We start from the raw sequence: 24,831 nt of genomic DNA, 5'->3' as shown, positions 1-24,831 counted from the left end.
GTTGTATTTTGAAAATCCTTATGTCAGTAAGATAAATTATACTTTGAATACTATAGCTTTTTAAACACAGACTGTGTCTTACTCATCTGTGATCCTCGGAATCTGGCACATATTGAGCATTCAATAAATATTTGTTAAAAATTTTTAAACAAATCCTTATCTCTGAAGAGTGTAGCCTCTCATCAAGAGTAATTGCTCAAAAGAGTATTTTCAGCGTCTCACCCTCAGACTATTTGAACTAAATTGAAAGTAAAATGATATTATGTAGCTGAAAAGATGTCAAAAATATTTAGTAAACTAGATTTAAAATAATGTTTGGCCATCTGGTCACTGATTAGTCTTTTAATAAAGCACAATATTTCCAAATATTTAAATATTTTAAACAGGAAAAGGTACTAGCTAACTTTTCATTTTAGTAACCAAAATTAGACTATTATTTCCATGCTAGAAGTTTCCCAGAATATAGGATTCATATCTACAATTGTGTTTACAAAATAATGACAAATTACTTATAAAGAATTTTCATGTTATCTTTTCTGATATGGTGGCACCACTTCCAATGAGATGGGTTGTTTATTTCTCACATGTCATTTCCAGGAACATTAAGTTGATGTTTTGAGGACAGCATTATCCACTGGAGAAGTGTAATAGTGTCAGATTATTTGGAGTATGCGGACATGGACACTTGGAAAGAGCCTATCTAGAAGGAGGGCTTAAGCAAGGTAGTGAATAGACAATAAATATATATTTAACTGTTAGGAGAATCCATCATTTTATTGGCAGTAAAAGCCGTAAATAGGTAGCAATTAGAGTAGTCCTGGTCTGTACTTTGCAAAAATGGCAGCACTGAATTTATTAACACCTTGTCTTCTTACTCAATCCTACTGCCTAGAAAATTCTGTTAGGAGGTAATAGGTTTTAGTACCATGAAGTCAGTCTTTGACAACTTTACTATAGACTAGCTACTCTCAAAATGTGGTCTAAGAACCCCTGGGTATCCCTGAGACTCTTTCAGAGTACCTAGGAGATCCTTCCTTTTCTAACTACATTATCTTTCTGAGACTGGATTTCCTTCACATGTTTCAACCAAAATAATATATGGCCAAAGAGTGAATGCAGAAGTAAATATGAGAATCTAAATATCTTCTATTTTCAGGCATTTCTGTAAAACTCTAAAACAATACCAATTGTTTCACGTTTTTTGTTTGGTTTGGAAAATATCATTATTTCCCATAAGATATATGCTTTATGTTACATAACGTATTATTATTTTAAAATAAATTTATTATTTAATTCTCAATTTTATGTTCCTGTGTGATAAATAGCAATTGTTATAACCCTCTTATTCAAAAGCTCTTTGGGGATCCTTGATAATATTTAAGAGTACTGAAAAACAAGTTTGTAAACCATTATTCTAGACAGATGCAGTGTGAAGCTTCTCTGGCCTAGTTTGTATGCCTAGCTTAGTTGCTGAAAGCATTGGTCAAATAAGGTCAAATTCATATGTTCAGTCCCTGTGTGATCAGTTATGTGCTCTTGACTCTTACTGTAGTAATCATAGCCAAGCAAACTGAAAAAATTAACTCAAACTTTTAAGGTGATAATAATAGTATTAATTAAAGGCCAACTGTATGCCAAGCCATTTCTAACTGCTTCACATATATTATCTTCCTTAGTCTTATCAAAAGCCATACACACACACACACACACACACACACAAAAAAAAAAAGCCATACACACTAAATTTTACTTCTATTTTCATTTTCCAGATGAGTAAACTGAGCTACAGTATGTTTAAGTCTCTTGTCCAAGGACACAACAGTTTGTAAATTGTAGAAACTTGTTGTGAATGGAGACAGGAGACATTTTGGCTTTGGAGTCAGAACTCTGAAATCTTCAAACTATATTGACTTGCTCATAGAAAATAATAGATTAGCTCTATCTCCAAAAACTTAAAAAATACATATGATATCTTACCCCTGAGTTAGCACCTTCATCTTTGTACATGCAGGACAGCTTCTTAGATATGAGTCTTTTTTTTTTATATGAGTCTTTATCCCCATGATCCTTGCAGTACGTTTCACCTGTTTGATTAGAATCTAGCTAGACATTTCCAAGTCAGCCACCATGTTGTAACTATTTATAACTGCACATTCCAGTGGTTACCCTAACTTTGAGATAAAGTCTACTCATATGTTAAACTTTAAGTAACATCCTTCTTTAGCACGTGTTTTGATTGTACTTTTTAAGAGACCTCTTGCACATTTGGGCATTACTTGCTTTTTTTTTTTTTTTCCTCTTCCATTTTATTGCATTCAACGTAAAATGTTAAATCTTCTAATTACAGGTCTTGTCCAGAAAATGTAGATACCACATGGAGATTATTTAATATTCCAAAATCATTCTATCTATAAACCTACCTATCTACCTCTGACTTCACTAGTGAGCTGAACTTATTTCAAAATATATTTTTTATTCATTCAAATAAGAACTTATTTAGCTATGTTTTTACCAAGGATTTCTAAAATCTCTTTGTTGATGATAGACTTAAGTAGCAATGAAAAATTAAAATTGAAAGAGCAGTAGCATTTTGGTATATTGATGTTAATAAGAGTCAGTATGAAACCATGTTCCCCACAACCCCCCCCCCCCCCCCCCCCCCCCCCCGCCAAAGAAGACAAATAGTTTCTTATATCAGCAAGGCTCCAGCTACACCAGCTGGCACACAACATTTTAGGATGATAAATACAAGAACTCTTCATCTTACTAGCTAATGCCTCCTCTCCCTCTGGTTCCATGGGCCTCACCCTTCAATTCCTCTGAGCTTTTAATCCCAGACCTCTTAATTATCTGACCAGGAAGCTAAGTCCAATGTATTGTGATCGCCTGGCTGATCCCAACCATATAACGTATATTTATGCCTTGGGAGAAACTACGTATGTTCACAGTATTAAGCCTATCTACACTAAAAACCAAGCTATTTATTTTCTAATCTCAGAAAGAAAAAGAAGAAAAAAAAATGTTGGGAAAATGTTCATCTATTCAAGTAAATACTTTCTCTTTTCTCCTGATACCTAGACCAATTTTAGCTTATCACTGTTTTCAGTTGCTATATTTAAGATGTGAATAGTTCGCTGGATTAAATATTTTAGGACTCACGCCAATACCTCCTACATAATAAGGATCCTTAGGCATGAAGCCCTGTTCTGATTCATAACATACCAAATAAATGGAAAAATCCCAAACAGTTGATGTGTCTTATATAATCTGCCATGTGTGATTCCAGAAGTAACTGCTGTGTATTTCCTAAGTGATAAGTATCAGTATCTTCGTATTAGAAGATACATTTCTAAGGGACTCCGCAGTTCCTTCTTGTGGTTTAACTAGGCTGTGCAACAGCCTGCTATTTGTTTTATAAACACAGGTGCACACAGACTCCCAAATTTCAACTGCATAGCACTACCCACTGGGGCTCAGAACAGCTTCATTTGGTATATAGACAGACAGAGCTAGCTCCTTTAGCCCTCCTCATCTGTGTGGCATGGGTCACAATGTTTAGAGGCATCACCGTGCCCCAGGATGCTTGGGATAACTGTGTGAGGAGTTAGAACACGGATGACAGTTCAAAGAAAGGAAGGGTGAGCAAGTACACCTTGGAGACCCCATTCTTTATTGGAGTCTGGCAGGAAAATCTGCAGCCAAGTCCTTATCCTAGCTCAGACCATAAAATTATTGATCAATTCATTCTTGTTCTTGTACCATGAGATAGGGAGAAGAACATAAAATCCAGGAATCCTGATTTCAAGTTTCAGCAATTTCCTAACTAGTTAAGCAAATCATATCTGGCTTTGCTTCAGTTTTCTATTTATACAATAGAGATGATGCGGTAACCTCAACCTCCCTCAAAAAACAAAATGTGTTAGAAAAAATAAAATGCACATTTTTTTCTTTGGTAATACAAAGCAAAGCTATATATTAAGACTAAGATTTAATCTTTACTATATTGAATCTTTACTTACCAGTTGACTAGGTCAGGGCTATGTCTCCTGAGATTATTTAGTATGTATTGTTGAGGTGAGTCAAGGGCACTTCCATAAATTACTCTCCTGCTCTAACAATTATAAATGAAGGGGTACATGTCAAGTGATCTTTCCAGGGGCGGGAGAGCCTGATCACTGAAGACAGCCACCTCCTTGGATGAACAATGGAGTACGGATTCTGCATCAAGTATTTTATAGGCAGCCTCGCTCATGGGAGAACAAAAGAGAATTTCTTAAAAACATGTTCATGTGGGAAATAATTGAGACGGATGAGCTAGATGAAGCATAGCAAGAAAAGAGAAGGGATGACTGATAATGAGAAAGTTTAAGGCCCTAGTGGCTCTCTGTATTTTTGTCCTGCACTCTCCTCTTGCCTAATGAATGGAAAAGGCTCTCAGTCATATGTTTTGGAGAGCATGGCATCCACAAAATTTACACATTACAAACCAACACTAGCTGCTAACTAACTTTATGCAAACTTCAGTTACATTCTTGTTTTACCTAAATGGGGTAAATAATTCTCTGAAATAAAAATGTTTAAAATTATCAAAAGTTAAATCTTCTTCATGCTAATATTCCATCCTTCATGGATTAAGGTGGAAAAAAAAAAAAAAAGGAAATTCTCCAGAGCTGTTACATATTCTGAGTTGCTGAGCACTGAGAGAGCTGTAGATAGGCTTGTTTGTTCCAGAGCAACATATTACCATTTCTCTTGTGCTTCCTCATCCCAAGAGATAACCAGAAACATGTCCAAACACGACAGAGCTTTCAAACATGCCTGGTAATGAATCCACCTGGAAAACATACATTTCAGAAATAATTTCTCCATCTCTGGCTTTCTTCCAGGCTACTTATTTATTTGGGTCTTTATATTTCAGAATAACAAAAGATTAACGTTTTATTAATTTTAAGGTTAATAGGTCCCTGCTGTATAACTTTATTCTTCTGTAAGTAAAGACAAACTTACCCCATACTGAAATGTTCTTGAATGGAATAAAGTGAAGAGTTCATTTTGTTTTCATTTTAAACTTCAGGAATATTTTGAATAAGGAGCTACACCTCTTTCTATGTCTTGTGTTTGCTACCCTGGCTAACATGGAACTTTTATTAACACTTCTCCATTTTTGTTCATTTGGGAATAAGCTACCTGTCATTATCTCTAAGAGTACTTTCACATTACACAATTATCCGGAAGCTTTTAGGGAAAGGGGGAACTCACCTGGCATTTAGTTAAACCTTTGTAACCTATCCATTCCAAATATCATTTATAGCATTGTACCTACTGTACAATAGTCTTAGGACATAATCTATGTCCACAGCCCACTAAGATACTTTAAAATTCCATAGTGTAAGGGAAGTTTTTTTTTTTTTAATTGAAAATTGTAAGTCAAGTGGTTCAAGATTCTGTCCCAGGCTACTACAAATCAGAACCTAAGATTATTATATTGACCGCATAATATTAAGACATACAATACTCTCCTCCCCTGATACTAATGGTCTTATGTTCCTTGAGAGGTAGGTGAAACTTGCTCTTTAAAATCTTACTTTATTTATGTTCCCCCCAAAATTCAGACAAATTCAAATAAATCCTGTTTTGCAGCTGAAAAGAATCAATTTCACTTTGAGGAGTATTAGAAATTCCCACCCACCACTAACACCCAATATTTTTCCCCCCTGTGGGAAACCTCTTTCTCCTCAGTATTTATTTTTATTTCTAATCAGTTTCCAGGAGAATTTTTAGGTCTCTGAATTCTGGGCGAGGAAAGACACTGCAAGGGGCCTGGATTCTGGGTCTTCCTTTGGATGTAAACCAGATCATAGTAGACAGACTCGATGAGAGTGGGGTTTATCAGCATGGCAAAGTAAATCTCTTAAAAATACTGTTTTTATAAAAACAAAAGCTTGCCAGCACTGTATTTATTTTTTTAACTGGTTCCCAGTCCCCTCTACTTGAAGATAAAGATGGAAATGTTGTTTTGCCTTTCAGCATTAGAGGGGCCACTGTGCACAAACGCCCTGACAGATTTGAAATGTGCACCAGCAGGGGCCTTTCTGGCAAAGGTCCAGTGGAAAGATGCTAACCATGTCTAACATGTGTTAGGGGACAGTGACCTCATTTTCAGGGATGAACTAAGGTTAGTTCCAAGCAGAGTCCTTACAAACAAAGGCAGCCTTGTAGCAATCGGAAGGAATCTGTGGAGGCAGCCCCTTCTCCTTCAAGTGGTTTTGCTAGAGATGATTACGCATATAGATAGCCTCTAAAAGCATTTTCCTTACTGGTTAAGCCCTCACCAGCCCCTCTCTGCCCCTCCCAGTGCTGATTTATAGATGAAAAACGCTGATTTCCAGTAACTAGGTAGCAATTAAATAAAAAAAAAAAGAATGAAATCTTAATAACTTAAGATCTTCCCTAACTAAAATGGTTCAAATTTTTTCAAGCATTTGCCATATAAAAAACACACACACACAAAAAATCCCTTTTAAGATCTCTGTACCCTACCCCCCAAAACACACACCTAAAAAGGACTTACTTGCTAAGATACAGACCTAATACCCCTTGGTGGAGGTCAGGGTGGGGGAAAAAACCAGTCTCCTAAAGATTTGTGGTTGTTATTGACAGGAGGCAGATTGTTGCATGAATGTCACAGTTGTTGTGGGTTGCGCAATTGGTCACATTCTTTTGAAATTGGTCAGAAATTAGATCACTGTGCAAGATATCTATAAAATACCAACACATAATATCTTACTCTAAAATATCTGGAAACTTTGAGTGGGCACTATCTGAATAGCCATGTCTCTGGGTATAAACTGCGATTCTAATCTAGTCTAGTGGGTAAAAAATAAATAAACATCCCCCTTTGTTACTGGCTCCCCATACATGCTTGAGCAGCCCTGTGGCTCCATGTCCACTCTCTTCAAAACTACAAGTGACATTAAATCACTAATTAAGGAGCAGTTGCATAGAGCACTTTGGGATTTTGATAAGCACCCCCATACTGTGTAAATCCCCTTCCTGACTGAGAATAATTTACAAATCTGTATTACTTTATTCACCAAAAATTACTGTCCAGTACTAACTCTGACATCTTTAGTTTCTGGGTATAAAGGTTTGCTTTAAATGGGGGATATAAAAGAGTAAGAAAAAGCAGGGAGAGACAAACATGAAAGCCAAAATTTAAAACTCTGGCATGTAGATCTTAAACATTCTCTTAGGTGAAATTAAAAATCTGTCAGCAGACCTTCAAAATGCCTCTCATCATTCCTTTCTCTTCCATTCCACCTGCTATTGCCCTCAAATATCTGTATCACATAGACCCATATTTTTTTTCTTTTTTTATTGTAGTTAACATACAGTGTTGTATTAGCTTCAGGTGTACAAATATATTGATTCAGCAATTCTATCCATTATGCTATGCTCACCAGGATAAGTATAGTCATCATCTGTCACTATACAATATTATTACAATAGTATTGACAATATTTCCTATGCTGTCCTTTTCATCTCTGTGACTTATTTATTCCTCAACTGGAAGTCTATACCTCTTTATCTCCTTTATCTGTTTCAGCCATCACCCACACCCACCTCCCCTCTGGCAACCAGCAATTTGTTCTCTGTATTTAAGAGTCTGGTTTTTGTTTTTTGTTCATTTGGTTTTTAGGTGCTACATATAAGTGAATATAAGTATTTGTCATACAGAGCCATATTTTTATTGTAAACTAATTCAGTGGTACTCATGTCTGGTCGCACATTAGAGTCATGTGAGCTGTGTTTATTAAAATGTCCCATCTCAGACCAGTTGAACCTCTGGGGCTAGCAGCTGATTTGTTCGTTTGATTATTTGTTTAAGTCGTCCCCCTGGAGATCCGTGAAGCATAACAGATTGACAACCACTGGTCTACAGCTCTTTTTGAAAGCTCCATTTTCTCCAATATGAATCTGCTGTCGATTAATTAGGCTAAAATATAAATCTAATGATTTCTTCCCACTCCTCAAAGCCCTTCTCTGGCTCCTGATATCTTTATGATGAGCTTAAGTCAGATTTAAATGCCATTTCAAACCTTCTCTGAACCTCTCCTTCACCATTGTCTTCAGGGGCCTCCTCTTTTAAGGAGAAATTGTTTATTTGCCATTTCTGTATTTCTGCTTACTTTTCCTTCCTTCTGTTCACTGCTGACTGGGGCCCCTCTAGAATTCCTGCCTCTCCTCCTCTTAGCTGTTTCCCTAGCCATATTCAGTATGCAGAAATGGCTTTTTCCCCTAGGATCTATGGACTTCATCATCTTTTGCAGGTTCTGCTACCATAAATTCTCATTCCACATGCTACCTCCAATGTGCATGGCTAGATTGTAAGATCACTGAAAGCAACAACTGTATGCTCAAGTTGGAGGCCAAATCGATTTACTGCTTAACTGCCAGATGTTGAAGGCTGTGTTGAATATGAATCCTTAATTCTGGTGATAGAATAAGTGAAACATCCACTATGAAGATTTGTTTTCCTAGTTAGGAGAGATATAATGTTTATTCCTTGAAGACCCAGACTTGTGATTTCACTTTCAGCACAAACCCACAGTGAAGTTAAGAATGTGGTTTAAGCAAACAGATTTATTTATTTTCTGAAATGTCTGCATAGACATGGAATTGCACAATATATGGCGTGATATATTGTTATATATTGAATGATGTTGAATGGTCTCATTTTTTTTAAAAGATTTTATTTATTCATGAGAGAGAGAGAGAGAGAGGGAGAGACACAGGCAGAGGGAGAAGCAGACTTCATGCAGGGAGCCCGACGTGGGATTTGATCCTGGGTCTCCAGGACCTGGACCCTGGGCCGAAGACAGGCGCTTAAGTGCTGAGCTACTCAGGGATCCAGAATGGTCTCATTTTACTTTTGCTGTTCATAGTGATAAAATGTTTTTGGTGTTTTTGTTTTTTTCCTCCATGATGGAAATTTCCATCTTATTGGTGGTATGTGTGGCTTGTGTGTTTATTTTGTTTTGCTTTAGTTTGGGTCACCAAACATCTGTTTCCCCTTCTGGCAATATCGCTCTTATTTTCTTGAGGGGACCTACCTATTTCCTGAAATGTAGGTAGCAATTGTCTGGCCTGGTTCCCTAGTTCACCTTGGGCAAAGCACCTGATTTTGTGATGCTTGCTGGCATCACCTGTGGAATAAGGTATTTGATTTAGTAGTAACTGACAGAAAGTTCACGTACGTGAGACCTACAGTTTGTTGTACTTTAATGAATCAGAAGGCATTTAAGTGATCAGATATCTAATAACATGGTACCATAACTAAAAATGGACACTTACAATATGTAGGGCATTTTCCATAGATTGCCGCAAATTCATTCTCACAGATACATGAAGTCTGTCATCTACTCTACAGATCAGAGACCAAGGTAATCTCAAACCCACTGGGAACTACCCCCTTTATCTTCTCTTCAAGTGTCGAAGAACCCCTAAGTCTGTCACTAGACTCTTAACCTTTCTTTGGTGAAATGGAGAGACAGCAAGAAATAGCAGACTTTTTGGTTCCCAATTAATTTGGTGTGGGTTTTTGCTTCTGGAGCATTAGACCATCCAAGGGATCAGCATTTCTTCATTCAGCACTACTGGGATTCTGTTATATAGAACTCAGCCATGAACAAGACAAGGATTGCCCTAAAAGAGATTACATCTCATCTTGATGGACACCTGGCACCTGAGCAGAATAGACCAAGTACTCTAGGAGTCAAGACTGGGGAGTCATATCTAATGTTTATGGAGGGAAATTGCAGAGGTGAAGTGACATTTGAGCTGTGCCTAGGGTTTAGTTGCTGAATCTGTTGTTGGGGGAGAGGGAGCAAGGGCTGGTTGTCAGCATTACTGGCAAAAAGATATACTGGGTGATGTCACAGTGCCAGGAAATTATGGGTCCTGTCTAGAAATAATAAGTGTTTGAAGAATAAAAAGCTGTCCAGTTTGTCTTCAAGATAAGTACTCATGTTTTTAGTTCAGGCTGGAAGTGTTTGTTTGGGTCAGGTCTTAAAGTTAAGGCCTTGGAGGCCATCCCATAGCAATCAACTACTGTGGTTTAAAAGCAGAACATTTATACAAATGAAGCATGCCATCAAACATCAACATATAAAGCAGATAACAGTGTATCTCCTTGGGGTGAAACTGCAAATTGGCATAAGGAAATCTGCTTGCTCAGCCTACTCTTGATCTCAGTATTTTTGGCCACCAGGGCTGCACAGGACCACTAGTATAAGAGGAAGCAGCCTGGGCTTTTATCAAGCAGCTATGGCTCTCCATCCTTGCTGTTTACTTACTGGCTCTGTGACCTTGGACAAGTCACTTACCTTTTATGAAACTCAGTTTTTTTGCATTTGTAATGAAGATTCCTGTCTTGACTGAATTTTTAAGAAATAAAAACTAACAATACATGTATAAAAATAATATACATAAGGTGCTTAGTGAAGTCTCTGACCCATAGTAGGAGTTCACTAAATTGCAGCTGTTTGTCATGATTTTCTCAGAACCCCCAGTGGTTCCTTGGTAAGCCCCTAGGCAGTGTTCAGTGACACTGGAATATTCAACTAGTTAGTTGTACTAACTACAACCTCTTAGAGGTTTTTTAGAATGATCTGGGCCTAAATACATGGCTATGGACCTGAACTGGGCAATTAGAGCAGGAGGAATTGGTGGGGGGGGAGGATTAAGCGTATATCCGGCTGCAAGAAAAGCTATGATGTTAGGGTAATAAGAAAAGTAAGTCCTTTGAAGTGTACTGTAAACTGGCACAAAAGTAAAGGTTCTATGGAGGTAAAAATGACATGAAAACAAAAACCAGTTTTACTTGTCTGCAGAAACAGGGCACAGGAGGCAAAGCCTAGAACATCCCCAAAGTAGACAGTGTCATAAGAGATCCTCTAATAAACTGGGCCCCAAAGGGTGCAGCTCCCAATATAAAGATTGACGGGAAGTAAACCTATCACACGTAAAGTGTAGCAAAACTTGCCTGTCTCAATTTGTCACCAACTGGAAGGAAGAAAAAAAAAAATCTTCTCTGAGAATGTGTAACCACAAGGAATCCCTCATATCCATACCAGTTTGAGATCTAAATTTATCTGTGTAGTCTTTTAAAACAAAAACAAAAAAACCCTGAAGGCAAGTGTTTATTTTAAAAATAATCTTGGGTTGATACTGCCTCTAGGCAACTGGAAGTAGCAATCTTAAATTCTTCTTTGGAATATGGCACCATTAATCCAGGCCTAAAAGAATTCCCAAAGATTAATTTCTAAGGAATATGAAATCATGATCAATAATCACAAACCACAGAAAGTATAAATTGGTATAATCACTTTGAAAGACAATTTACCATTAACTAGCAAAGTTGAATTAGCACATACCAAGTGACACAGCATTTATGATACTAGGTGCCTGTGTGCACCGGGACTAGTGCCAGAATGTTCATGGCAGCACTGTTCATAGTGGACCCAAACTGGAAACAACTCAAACATTCATCAACTCCACAGTGGATAAATAGATTGTGTTACAATCACATAATGAAATCTTCTGCAGCCACCATGATAAATCGACTACAGTTACACATGTCAGTGTGGATGAATCTAAGAAATACAACAGTAGACAAAGGAAGCATGTAGACCGAAGTATCCATAATGTATGATTTCTCTTATAGAAAGTGCAAAGACAGTCAACTCTGTAATATTTAGGTTAGAGAGGTTTACATTGATATTAAAACTATGAAGAAAGATATAAGAATAATTAACTAGAACAGATGATGCTTTTGGAGAGCTGGTCAAGGAAGGGCTCATTGGAAGTCTATGGAGCTACTTGTAACTTTCATTCTTGAGCTTACTGGGCATGCTGGCATTTCTTTCAGGATTTTTCTTTAAACTGTTCATTTCTGTTTCCTGCATTCTTTTGTATGTATGAGATACATTATGATAAGCACTTTTTTAAAAAAAAATCTATTTTTAGAGAGAGAAATAGAGCGAGCAGTGGGAGGGGCAGAGGGAGAGAGAAAATCTCAAGCAGACTACCTGCTGAGCATGGACCCCCGCTCAGGTCTCCATCTCACAACCCTGAGATCATGAACTAAACTGAAAACAAGAGTCAGATGCTTAACCAACTAAGCTAGGTGCCCTGATAAGTACTTTTTGAAGGGAAGATAAAAACTAAAAAGACAGGGCAGCCCGGTGACTCAGCAGTTTAGCGCCTGCCTTTGGTCCAGGGCGTGATCCTGGAGACCCGGGATTGAGTCCCACATCGGGCTACCTGTATGGAGCCTGCTTCTCCCTCTGCCTGTGTCTCTGCCTCTCTCTCTCTCTCTGTCTCTGTGTGTGTGTGTGTGTGTGTCTCTCATGAATAAATAAATAAAATCTTAAAAAAAAACAAAACTAAAAAGGCCCCTAGAGACAGAATATTTGATAGGAAACATACACATAATTTTCTGGAAGAGAGTTTGAGGGAAAGAATAAAGAAGAAGCAAGTAACCAAAAATTCAGATCTCTCACATACGCAATTTGTAGCTATGTATGGTGACAAATATTGTGGTAATCACTTTACAATATACACAAATATATACAATATGCAATGTGAAACTAATATTATATGTCAATTATACCACAATTAAAAGATTCACACAGAAGTTGTATACCTGAGTGGCTAGGAAGTCTTGGGACCTTTAAATCAAAATAAGAAGATCACATGTCTCAAATTAGTACCTAGTTGCAGTGACAGATGCATTATATATTCTTAGTAATGTTTGTTATACCTGAAAGTACTTACATAGTTAATTTAGTGGTTGGCTGGACTGATGGATGGATGGAAGATGAATGAATGAACCAAGAATTGCCAAGCATAAACTATGGGGCAGACATTTATTTTTTTTTTAAGATTTTATTTATTTATTCAGGAGAGACACAGAGAAAGAGAGAGAGAAAGGCAGAGACACAGGCAGAGGAAGAAGCAGGCTCCATGCAGGGAGATGGATGCGGGACTCGATCCTGGGTCTCCAAGATCATGCCCTGGGCTGAAAGCAGCACTAAACTGCTGACCCAGGCTGCCCCATTTATTAAGCCTCCTTTTTTTGAGAGAGAGAGAGTATGCAGGTATGCACTTGAGTGAGGGGTGGAGGGAGGGCAGAGAGAGAGAGAGAGAAAATCTTAAGCAGGCTCCAGACTCAGTGCAGAGTGCAATGTGGGTCTCCATCTTATGACCCTGAGATCGTGACCTGAGCCAAAATCAATAGTCAAACATCCAACCAACTGAGCCATCTAGGCACCCCAAGCACTTTCTTAAAATAGTTGATTAACTGACTCTGGAGTCAATTTGTCTGAGTTTGTATTTCTGCCATTCATAAGCTGTGTGTCTTTGGGAAAGTCATGCATCCTTTCTATAGGTCACTTTCCTCATCTATAAAATGGAGCTAATAATAGTACTTACTTGTGTTAGTCGCCTAGGGCCACCAAAACCAACCACCACAGACTTGGTGACTAACAACCATAGGAACTTATTCATCATAGTTTTGGAGACCAGAAGTCCAAAACCAAGGTGTCCACAGAGCCATACTCCCTACAAAGTCTCTAGTGGATTATTCTTCCTTGCGTCTTCCGGCTTCCAGTGGCTCATGGCATTATCTTGTGTCAACTTAACTCCAATCTCTCTTTTTTTTTTTTTTTTTTTTTTTGAGATATAGTTGTCCTATAACATTATATTAGTTTGAGGTGTATAACATCATGACTTGATATTTATGTATCTTTTCTTTTTCCAAAGACACCAGTCATTGTATTTAGGGCCCATTTTAATCCAGTCATCTTAGCTAATTATATCTGCAAATATCCTATGTCCAAATAATGTCATGTTCTGAGGTTCCAAGTGGACATGAATTTTGGGAAGACACTATTCAACTCACTATACTTCTTCATGGAAATATTATAAGGACTACGTTAACATGAGGACACATGGAATTAGTACCACATTAAGTGACTAATATAATGAAGTTATTATAAGACACTTATAATAGTGTCTAGTACATAGAGGTATGAAGTATTAGTTGATTACTGAGATTGGCACTTGGGAAATGCTTATTCATTTTAATCACTGCTTTCTGATTAATAATATCAATATTCCAGTGTCAGTGGAAATGCTGAGTTATTATATGAATTCCTAATAATGCTTGACTCTATCCTTGAAGTTATTTCCTTGAAAAGCATACATGGTTCATATTTCTTTCCTGTCTAGTAAAATGATTAAGTAGACAAGACATGAAAGGGTGATGAAAGATATTATCATTTTCTAGATTCTTCCTTCAGATTTTGATCATCTAGGGGAAAAAAATGCAGACCAATCTGCTTATAATCATTTTGTGCCAACAGACTCCTTAGGCAGTGACCTCCTCTGTAGGACTTTCCATGTGGCAGAGCTCAGCTTCTCGTGAGACCTGATTTCCTTCCAAAGTGCTGTGTCTACAACTGGCTTTAAGAGGCATTGCTTTGATAGAACGTTTAAGATTAAAAAACAGGCTGTAGCCTTGGTTAAGAGTAACTCCTATGTTTCTAATGAAATGACAGCTAAGAATTGCAATATGCATTGATATTGAGCCAAATACAAAATCTTATATTTTTTAGCATTAAAGAAATGGCACTGTATACATACTATAGATAGAATTTGAAAAAAAAAATAGTGAAGAATCCATTATTTACCCTGCCGCTTAAGCAACATGATTCTGGAAAGTTTAAGAGTGAGGTGAGAGCAAGTAAGTCTTCATTTGTGCCGTTCTGTTTCTTTCACTGCCCTGCAGCCAGGTGTTGGCACAACCAGCGCACCATCGGTATCCAACAAATATTTGTGGAAGGAAGAGGTAGCTGTGTTCTTGCAGTGGCTGAGAATAAAAGGAGGATCTTCTTAGATTCTTTTTCTGTAGGCATGAATAACTTCACCTCCTAAATTGTCATTCTTCAAGGCAAATGTCATTTTCTTCCCCTTGCTTTCACTTTGTATTTTCCTCCCTCTTTCCCCCCATACATTTTCCTTAGAGTATAAAGTGGCTGATTGTTATGTATTAGTGTGTTAAGGATGTCTGTATGTAACAGAGGGCTGAGGAAAGTGAAGAAAAATATTTTTGTTTTTTCTCCTGTTCTTAAAGTTCTCAGATGATAAATTAGCTACCTCAGAATTATCTGCTGCCAGGGTCACGGGGTGGAATAGATATTATGAAGGTATCCGCCAGAAAACCCTTTATCATTGGAGTAGGTGTTCTTAAACATGAATCCAAAAGTAGGCTTGGCCGTCCTGAACCACATGAAATTAGTGGCAGATATATGTGTGTAAATGCAGATTTGGCGTGTGCATTTCATACATGTGCCATTGTTGAAGGAAAAGAACTTATTCATAACTTTTGTTAATCTCAAAATAACCTGACTCCAAATAGGTCAAGAACCACTGAATGAGAAAATTTGGTTTTTATTGTTTGTGTTTTGATCTACTTTAGAGAGTCTGGTGGAAAAATTCTGAGAGGAAAATCGATGGTATGAATTGCCAGACTTTTCAGATGTAGAATAATGACGAGGCTTTCCTTGAATCATGATACCTCTTTTTGAACTGTTTAGCAGCTGTTTTTATGCACTGCGAGTCAGAATGGGGGATGCTTTACTCACCATTGTTATCTCTGGAAGTTGAAATATCCCGGCAAACTGATGTCATTTGTTCCCAGATCGGCATCAGAGCCCTTCTGGGCAAATTCACTGATAAGTCATCGAGCAGGCACAAAAAGATGATGTTTTACGGTACAATGAGCCATCCTTGCATAGCTAATTTGTAACTGAACTTTAAACCAGACCAAAAACAAAAAAACAAAAACAAGAACAAAAACAAAACGACAAACCAACCATCTCAAAGTAGCAAGCCTCCTTAAAATAGTATTTTATTTTTCTTGAAATTCCTGGAAACTTTGGTTTGTCCTTTGTCTTATTTGAAGCTGTATCTCTTGTCCTCTTCTTACTTAGCCCTCTGCTGTGATTAAATGATTTGCATGCTTGACTCAAATCCCAATTTTATTTTAGCAATAGCTGCATGTGTTCCCAGATACCCAACTCAATGGCTTCGTTTATCATCTCTGGCAGTCAGCTTGGTATTCTATCTAGTAGGTTCTCCATTTAAATAGCTGCTATTGTTGCAAAGCAAACTTCCTGTATTGTTGCAGGCAATATTTTAATTAATACAGTTACTTCCATACAATTTGCTTATTGATTGATTCATTCATTCACAAAACATCTGTAGGCATCTGCTCTGTGCCAGGATGCTTCTAATTGCAGGGGAAACAAACAAACAAAAAAGAATGTTATACATATAGTCACTCACTTGTGGTAGGTCAAGGCGTGTGGTAACTCAGGCAGACCAAAGATTTAAGCCTAATGACGCCTACAATCTGTAAATAAATTGGTTTGCTCTTTATTTAAAGCAGTGGTTCTCAGCAGGGGAAATCCCTCCCTCCTCTGCTGCCAACGGAAATTTGGCAATTCAGGATACATTTTTAGTAGTCACAAATAGGGGATAGCTGGTGAAGGCCAGGGATGCTAGCAAACATCGACACCAAACAGGACCATCTCCCCATCAAAGAATTATCTGGATCAAAATACTAGTAGGGGTGCCTGGCTGGCTCAGTTGGTGGAGCATGTCACTGTTGATCTCTGGGTTGTGAGTTTGAGCCCCACGTTGGATGTAGAGATTGTCTAAAATAAAATAAAGTCCTTTTTAAAAAATGCCAGTAGTATTGAGATTAGAAAGGCCTGATTCAAAGAAAAAAGGATACTCCTTCATCGAGAGGTGTACTGCTATCAGTGAGAAGGGTTGACATCATAGAAACGGTGGTCTCTCCTTCGAGGACCTGAACAAGTAAAATCTTAACTAAATTGACCCACAGGGGAACCAAAGATCCTTCTGAGAGATGGGATTTCCTTCAGCTCAATTACATTTCCAGGGATGAATTAGCATTCCTCAAAGATTGGCACCTTGTCTACTTCCCAGCTGCCTGCCCCTTGATCTGCCTCTGCTTGTTCTTAAGTGGCTTACAGTTTAGGGGGAAAGAAGGACAGGTATAGCCAAACCCATAAGGCTGTGTGAGAAATACCAAGAGGGCTCGATGAATTTAACGCTTTGGGAGCACTGAGCAATTGATCGCTGCCCAGGAGGTTTAGGAAGGCTTTCCAGCCTGTGAACAGGGGCTTTGAAGGTTTTCACCAAATGGGTAAAAGAAGATAATTTCCTCTCTTATTTAAGCCATACTTGGTATGATAGCAGTGATAGCCAGTGGAGGAAATGTTTTTGGCTCCCCTTTCAGGAATACCTGCTTCTGTGTTGTTCTCCAAGGAGCAGGACTCCTTTACAAATTGTGCCCATCTAACTTTGAAGTCTTTTCTCTCACTGTCTTCTTTCTGTTAAAGATTTCCCTAGTAGATGGTTGGACCTCCACCATCATAGATACTAAAGTTTAGCCGAAAGACAGAGTTGTAAGCTCTTGGTGAATGAATTACAGATTTGGTTTTTGTTGTTTTTAAATTTGTATGTGTTCATTTATTTGCTCTTGCTGATGCTCCTAATAGAGTTTTCTCAGGTAGTGGCTGTAGCTTGCTCGAAAACCTGTGGAAAGTATGCTTCACAATCTGTGTAGACCTTTCTAGATGCTTTTCAAATGCATTCTATGTTCCAACTGGTAGCTATGTGCTGTAGAAAAATCCAAGAGAACATCTTCCAAATTCTGTTAAACTAGTATAACAACATTAAATATACTTGTGAAGCTATGAGTTGAAAAACTGGTTATAATAGTTAACTATGGAATAGATGTTAAGTTTCTGACAAATAGAATAGTGAGATTTTCATAATGAGACCACCAGGAAGTTATGGGATTTCTCTTTATTCTCCGGGAATTGTATGTTGATTCAAGGTACCTATATCATAGGGGACATTTTCTCTTTCAGTTCAGGATGAGTTATGACATCATGGTAACTTTGTATACTTCAAACTCACTTTTCAAGAATTTGTCCTTTTCCTGATGACTTTACAAAGACCTTTGATGGTATTTTCATGTTAGAAATATAATAGTTCCATTTAAAATATCTTTCTTTTTAGTTTGAAGTATAAGCTGAATAGTTCTAATGTATATAAGTTTAATTTTTCATCAAAATATCTTTCTTTTTTTTATTTTAGTCTGATGCCAATGCAAGTTACTTAAGAGCAGCTCGAGCTGGACACCTGGAAAAGGCTCTTGACTACATAAAAAATGGGGTTGACATCAATATTTGCAATCAGGTTAGTTGTAGTTATTGTTGCCATTTAAATTTTTACTTAAAATTTTAAAAATCTGGACTATAAACTCCTTGAATCTTTCACTGGTTATTACTAAGACTCTCTCTTTTTTGCTAGAGGTTTTTTGTGTGTTTTTTTTTTTTATTTTATTTTTATTTTTTTTGTATCATCAGCTCAGATTTTCAAACGACTCTGCTTTGTTAAAGGAGCATTCAGAAATGTAGGTAGGCATCCTTTAATAATCCCTAGAATTTAGTAAATAATATAATGATACCAGAACAACCCACCTAATTTTCAAGTACCTTTATTCCTAATTCAAGTTTCTACACTGCACACATACAAGTGATTGTTGGTAGGATATGATCTTCAGAGTTCTGAGTAGACTGTTCGCTGCTTTATTCTCCACCTGCTGAGTAAAGCTTTCTCTTCACTCTTAATCAGAACGGGTTGAACGCTCTTCATCTTGCTTCCAAAGAAGGCCATGTGGAAGTTGTTTCTGAACTACTACAGAGAGAAGCCAATGTGGATGCAGCTACAAAGGTCAGTATCCCACATTTAATGCTTTTTATGTCACTTGACCAATTCAATGAGGTTTCAGCCCTCAATAAGAATCAAGGCAAGCTTCTCATGAGATACTTGTCAGCCATGTTCTCTTTCGGAAACTTATAAATATAGAAGGATTCCATATTTTATAAAATGTTGAAAAAGAAATAAAGAGGGTGAGTTGACATATCTTTTCATTTTACAGAAAGGAAACACAGCCTTGCATATAGCATCTTTGGCCGGGCAAGCAGAGGTAGTAAAGGTCTTGGTTACAAATGGAGCCAATGTCAATGCACAATCTCAGGTAAACCTACAATTCTGTTGCAAATAAATGTTGTTATAATTTATAAATGTTCTTTGGGTCAAGTCCTTACTTGGTTTATATGTCCTTTTATATGTGAGAGAGATTTTTTAAGTCACCTGTCTATGAAACTGGATCACTGGTAGTTCTAGACACAAATGTTTATGGAATAGCTGTAATGCAAAGTCTTTTACTCTTTTATGATGCTAACTCAGGTCTACTCTCAGTACCTATTAACTTATAAAGGAAATGAAAATGCCTATAAATGAGCAAATGCTCTTAAAAGATCATAATGTTTCAGTGCTTTATCAGGTTGAAAAAGGGAAAACACTGCTTAATTTCTGTTCCATTACTAAGGCCTCATTGTTGTTCCCTGAAACAGATTAAAAGAAAAAGAAAAAAAATAGAATAAACTTTAAAATTCCCCAAACTAAAATTTCCAGATTCTTTGTTTTGCATATATGCTAATTATTCATCCAGGAGGACCTCCTGTGTTCTCTGAGTCTTGCATGAAGTTCTAAAAAGAACACCAATAGGGATGCCTGGGTGGCTCAGCGGTTGAGTGCCTGCCTTCCACCCAGGGCATGATCCTGGAGTCCCGAGATCGAGTCCCACATTGGGCTCCCTGTATGGAGCCTGCTTTTCTCTCTCTCTCTCTCTCTCTCTGTTTCTCTCTCTCTCATGAATAAATAAATAAAATCTTTAAATAAATAAATAAATAGAGCACCAATAGATTATCGCTTGGTAGACTTATAGTCTAAAAGAATTTACTTTAAAAAATAAAATAAATAAAAGAAAAGAAAAGAAAAGAATTTACTTTAAAATGGGTTTTAAAATAGGCCCTCATAATCTGAATCTTTTATTATTTCAGTCCCCACAGAAATGAGGTTGTATTGGAAAGAAAACATCATCATAACACATAAGTATCCACTAATAACCTGACCATTTTTAAAACTGGTCCTTGCTCAAACATTCCTTCTAGCTGAATGCTTTCATCTGCTCCTGTTTGTCAGTCTGCACCCCAGGTGGGCAGGTACTGGATAAATTGATTACAGAACAAAACTGCAGGTTTTGCAAAAGACACAGGATCACTTGAAGTTAAGGAGATGGGGTTGGAGAACCCTGGGTGTACAAGTATGCTGTGGGTTGTGGTTTTCTAGCAATGTGTGAAGAATTAGGATGATTTTCTGATTAAGTGTTTCAAGTGAGAAACAATTTGAAAATCAAATGATTAAATAACCAAGAAAAATTAGGTGAGGCCTTTGGTTTGCAAATACATTTGCAAAAAGGTTATTTTCTTACTTATGCTGTGAAAAAAAAATGAAGGACATCAAGCCATCATATAATTTTCTGGAAAAAATTATGTTTTTCTTCCACAGAAATACTATTTGGTTTAGTCTTTGTTCATTGTGAGAACATGATTTTCGGTTATAACCAATGTTTTGTTAACTCATAAACTTGGTTTTACAGTTTCTAGTTTTGTCTTTTGGAATAGAGTCTCAATCTAATTTTTTTCGTTATTTACTATGGCTTTTTTTTTTTTAAGATTTTATTTTTTCATGAGAAATACAGAGAGAGAGGCAGAGACACAGGCAGAGGGAGAAGCAGGCTCCATGCAGGGAGCCCGACATGGGATTCGATCCTGGGTCTCCAGGATCACGCCCTGGGCTGAACGTGGCGCTAAACCGCTGAGCCACCCGGGCTGCCCTACTATGGCTTTTTTTGGTTTCCATTTTAAGTGTACCCGATATCCTCAGCCATCTTCAGTACTGATTATCTGTGGATAACAGGGGTCTCCTATATTTTATGGGTCCACAGAATTGCAATGATTCCTCCATGGCTACTCCAGCCATAGCAGCTTGGCTCTGATGCTGTTAAATATCAGTGTCATGGAGAGGCAAATGCACAGCACTTCCAAAAGTGTGATCTCTAGTGTATCTGGTCTGATTCTTTTCTACTTCCTTGTGTTTGGACCTTTAATATATGGTCTGTGCCACTTATGCTGATTCCCTAGGAGGATTTACTTGGAGTTATAATGCTTTTCCAGAAGGAAAGGCTATAAGATGGAACATTGACAGGTATAGTACTTTGAAAGGGATACTGACCAACTGACCATAAGCAAAGGATCAGGCTTTTAAAACATTTTTTCAAATGTCCCTATAACTTTATACTGGAAAATAACTAGTGTTAAGCTCTGAGAGAGTGGAAGAACTCTTTAACCTATTTTCATTTCCTTTATCCCCCCAAGGGAGAAGAAATAAAACCTCCTTTTTTTAAACATTTCACACATTCCTGACTGATGTTTAGAGCAGCCATAGTTTTAAACCTCTTTGACAGTGTCAGAGAGATTCTGCAATTGAAATCAAATCCTGACCAGATTTGATTTCAATTTAGACACATTCCCTGGTGATGAGGAAGTGATGGAGAAAAATATGGGCTGTGGAATTCCCTGCCCCTTGCAGCTGTATTTGGCAAGCCCTGCCCCATAGTTCGCAGTGGAGCATGCCCTCTTTATCTGGACACCTGCCCCCATGGGCCTTCTGAACTGCATCATTTTGTGGACAGAATAAGTAATAAGATGGCCACGCAGCAGAATGGGGTTTCCATGATAATTCCTAGTAGTAGGTTTTCAATAGGAACTCTTACAAAGAACAACAAGCAATAATGCCATGGAATAGATTAAATTCCATTTAGGTGTCAGCACATAAAACATCACAGGAATATAAATATTCAAGAAAGACAGCATCCCTAAATAAATGACATTTTTATCAAGTAGGTAATATTTAATAGCCAACAAGAAATAGTGTGAAGAGAATCCTTCACCTTCCTTATATAAAAAAATTCTCCTTCTATTGAAAATAAAAACTAAATTGGATAATATCAAGTTCTGATCTTGTAAACTGAAGGTCTGTAAGCTAAGAATTTTTAGATATTACTTTAAATTAATTTTTGTCATTGCCTTGATCTTATGTCTTAATAAGTTAGTTAACTCTTTCTTATATTACTTAACATTCCAGAAATGATTTAGGCCTACACTGAGAAAGAAATTGGGTTGGATAATTAAATTGTGATTATAAAGAACTCTGCCATGATTAAGTCCTTCATACTTTGTACTAAATACAGCAACAAGGATTACTAGTGTTTGCAATTGGAAAATCTCAAAGTGCCACATCGAACGACATACCTCGGTCTTTTCTCCTTCTCTGTCTTTATTCTGTCATATAAGGCACAAACTGTGTTTATAAAGAAGCAAAATATGTTTTAGATAATATTTTACCATAACTATCAAACTATTTTAAGTGGACAAATTTTCATAGCAGTATTAACAAAGAGGAGACCTTTGGGGGTTGTTTTCTTAAATTTTTATATCGTATTTATTTAAGTTCTGAATATATTCACATGGTTCTACCATAAAAATGCATGGAAAGACAAAATGAAGGTCTTCCTCCCATTCTTGACCCCCATCTGCCCAGTCCCCACCCATCTCCACCCAGGGGTGAAACAGGTAACTTCTGATACTGGGTTTCTGTGGATCCTTTTCAGAAAGAACAAGATCCTTTGATTAAACCCGTGCCTCCTTGGTCTTTCTGTATTTTTAAATGTTTTCTATGGTGGGGAGGTCAGGTCTTGATGAAGTCAGAAAATAGATATGATAGAGTCTCCCTGACCTTGACCTTATAACACACCTGTAATCTAACCAATGTTCACAAAAATCAGTATAATCACATAAATCAGTGCCCTTGCCAAATCTACCACCTTGCCCTTACTTGCTCCTCATAATTCAGAGGAGTATTTCATGATGTACACAGGCTGACTGTAGGAACATAGGATGGATAAGAAAAGTTCATGGATGAAATGTAAGCCCTTACTTAAATGGAATAATAGAAGGACTTTATTTTGGTGGATATTGGACAGCATGCTTCAGTCTGATCTATAAAACTGTAGGTCTGCATATTCTCATGCTTTCGATTGCACCACAATAAATGTCCCGAGCAGAAAGTGTTGAAGATAATGGAAAAAAAAAAAAAATCAGGTATCAAAGAACATACTTTCTCAATCTTGAGCAGTTCTGCCTTTTGAAAATTGAGTCCATTGTTGATAGAGGGGGAAAAAATGTAAATTGGTCACCCATATGTTCCATTTTGGCCAGCTCTTTGTTTTGGAAATTTCCTAAGTTAGGAAATTAATTAAAAAAATAAAAAAGCAGTGGTGTACTTTTTTTTTTCTTAGAAAAATAACATTCTTTCTGAAATCTGACCATTCTTCTAATCCAGGTACTATTTTACAAAAAATAATTTCAGCTATAGGTTGTCCAGTGACAACACATTGAATTATTTGTGCCTTAAGCTTCTTTGTACCAGAGAGTAATAGTAATATTTTAATTCAGTCTTTCCAAAGAATGCTTATAATTACTCCCTAGAAACATAACTAAATAGTGCACATGTGTTCTCATGTCCCTGTTGATCGTTTCTTGATAGGTGAGATTTGTATTAATTGGTGTTATTGGGATTAAAACAATAGAAACTAACTTGAGTGAAAAAGAAAATTTATTGTAATTACATGGAGAACACATAGAATAGGGAGTGAAAGACGATTTTTGGAAAGCTTTGGAAATTAGATAGTCGGGGTAAGAGTAACCAGAAGCTAAGTGGTAAAGTTGCCCTTCAATGTGGTCTCTCCAGATCATTTGAAGGTGGAGAGGCAGGGATTTGGCAGAAAGCAGAATTGAGAAAGATAGAGAGTAGCCCTGGAAGAGCAAACAGAAGATGTTCTGCACACATGCCTGGCCTGTAGTTGAAAAAGGGCAGGCTAATTTGTCTCAAAGACAAGACAAGTGCTACCCACATTTCAGGGAATAGGTAGGTCCCCCAAAGAAAATAGGAGTGATATTGCCAGAAGGGGAAACAGATGCTTGGTAACCAAAACTAAAGCAAAACAAAATAAACACACAAGCCACACAAGCACTCAAACACTCCCAATAAGGTGGAAATTTCCATTATGGAGGAAAACACCAAAAACATTTTATCACTATGAACAGCAGAAGTAAAATGAGACCATTCAATATATATCAATTATATTGTGTGATTCCATTTGTCCATTTGTATGAAATGTTCAGAACAGGCAAATCCATAGAGAGAAGGCAGATGAGTGGTTGCCAGAGGGGGCTGGGGAAGGATGAATGGGAGTGAATACCAATGGTATCGAGTTCCTTTTTGCAGTGATGAAATGTTCTGGAATTAGATAGTGGGAATGGTTGCCCAAGTTTATGAACATACTAATACCCACTAAATTGTATACTTTAGATAGGTGAGTTTTATGGTATGTGAATTATATATTAATAAAAGCGCATAAAAATGAAAATATTTGAAAGAATGTGACCATTCGGAAAATGGCCAGCATTCAAGTAATGCAATAGAATGGGAAGCACTCAAAAAGGAGAAGGAGAAGGAGAGGAAGACGAAGAAGAAGAAGAGGAGGAAGAGGAAGAGGAGGAGGAGGAAGAGGAAGAGGAAGAAGAAAAGTAGTAGTAGTAGTAGTAGTAGTAGTAATTGTGGAAAACAATTAATTACAGGGCTCAGTCTTGCTGTGATCCTTACCTACATAATATTTTTGAGTAATTGCAGTTCCACACA

General features: G+C 37.3%; 1 protein-coding gene across 10 annotated transcripts in view; it reads left to right on the top strand.

Moving 5' to 3' along the window:
* ANK3 (ankyrin 3) overlaps positions 1-24,831 on the top strand; it is a 663,391-nt gene that overhangs the window by 423,917 nt on the left and 214,643 nt on the right. For all 10 annotated transcript variants that reach the window (XM_038533992.1, XM_038533998.1, XM_038533996.1 and 7 more), the window contains 3 exons: positions 18,256-18,357; positions 18,796-18,894; positions 19,103-19,201. In XM_038533992.1, coding sequence (XP_038389920.1) covers positions 18,256-18,357; positions 18,796-18,894; positions 19,103-19,201 — 300 coding nt within the window. The remainder of the gene's footprint in view (positions 1-18,255; positions 18,358-18,795; positions 18,895-19,102; positions 19,202-24,831) is intronic.

Source organism: Canis lupus, chromosome 4 (assembly GCF_011100685.1).
Source record: "Canis lupus familiaris isolate Mischka breed German Shepherd chromosome 4, alternate assembly UU_Cfam_GSD_1.0, whole genome shotgun sequence".
Classification (NCBI taxonomy): domain Eukaryota; kingdom Metazoa; phylum Chordata; class Mammalia; order Carnivora; family Canidae; genus Canis; species Canis lupus.
Note: the sequence above shows the minus strand (reverse complement) of the source record. Positions and strands in the feature narration are given on the sequence as shown.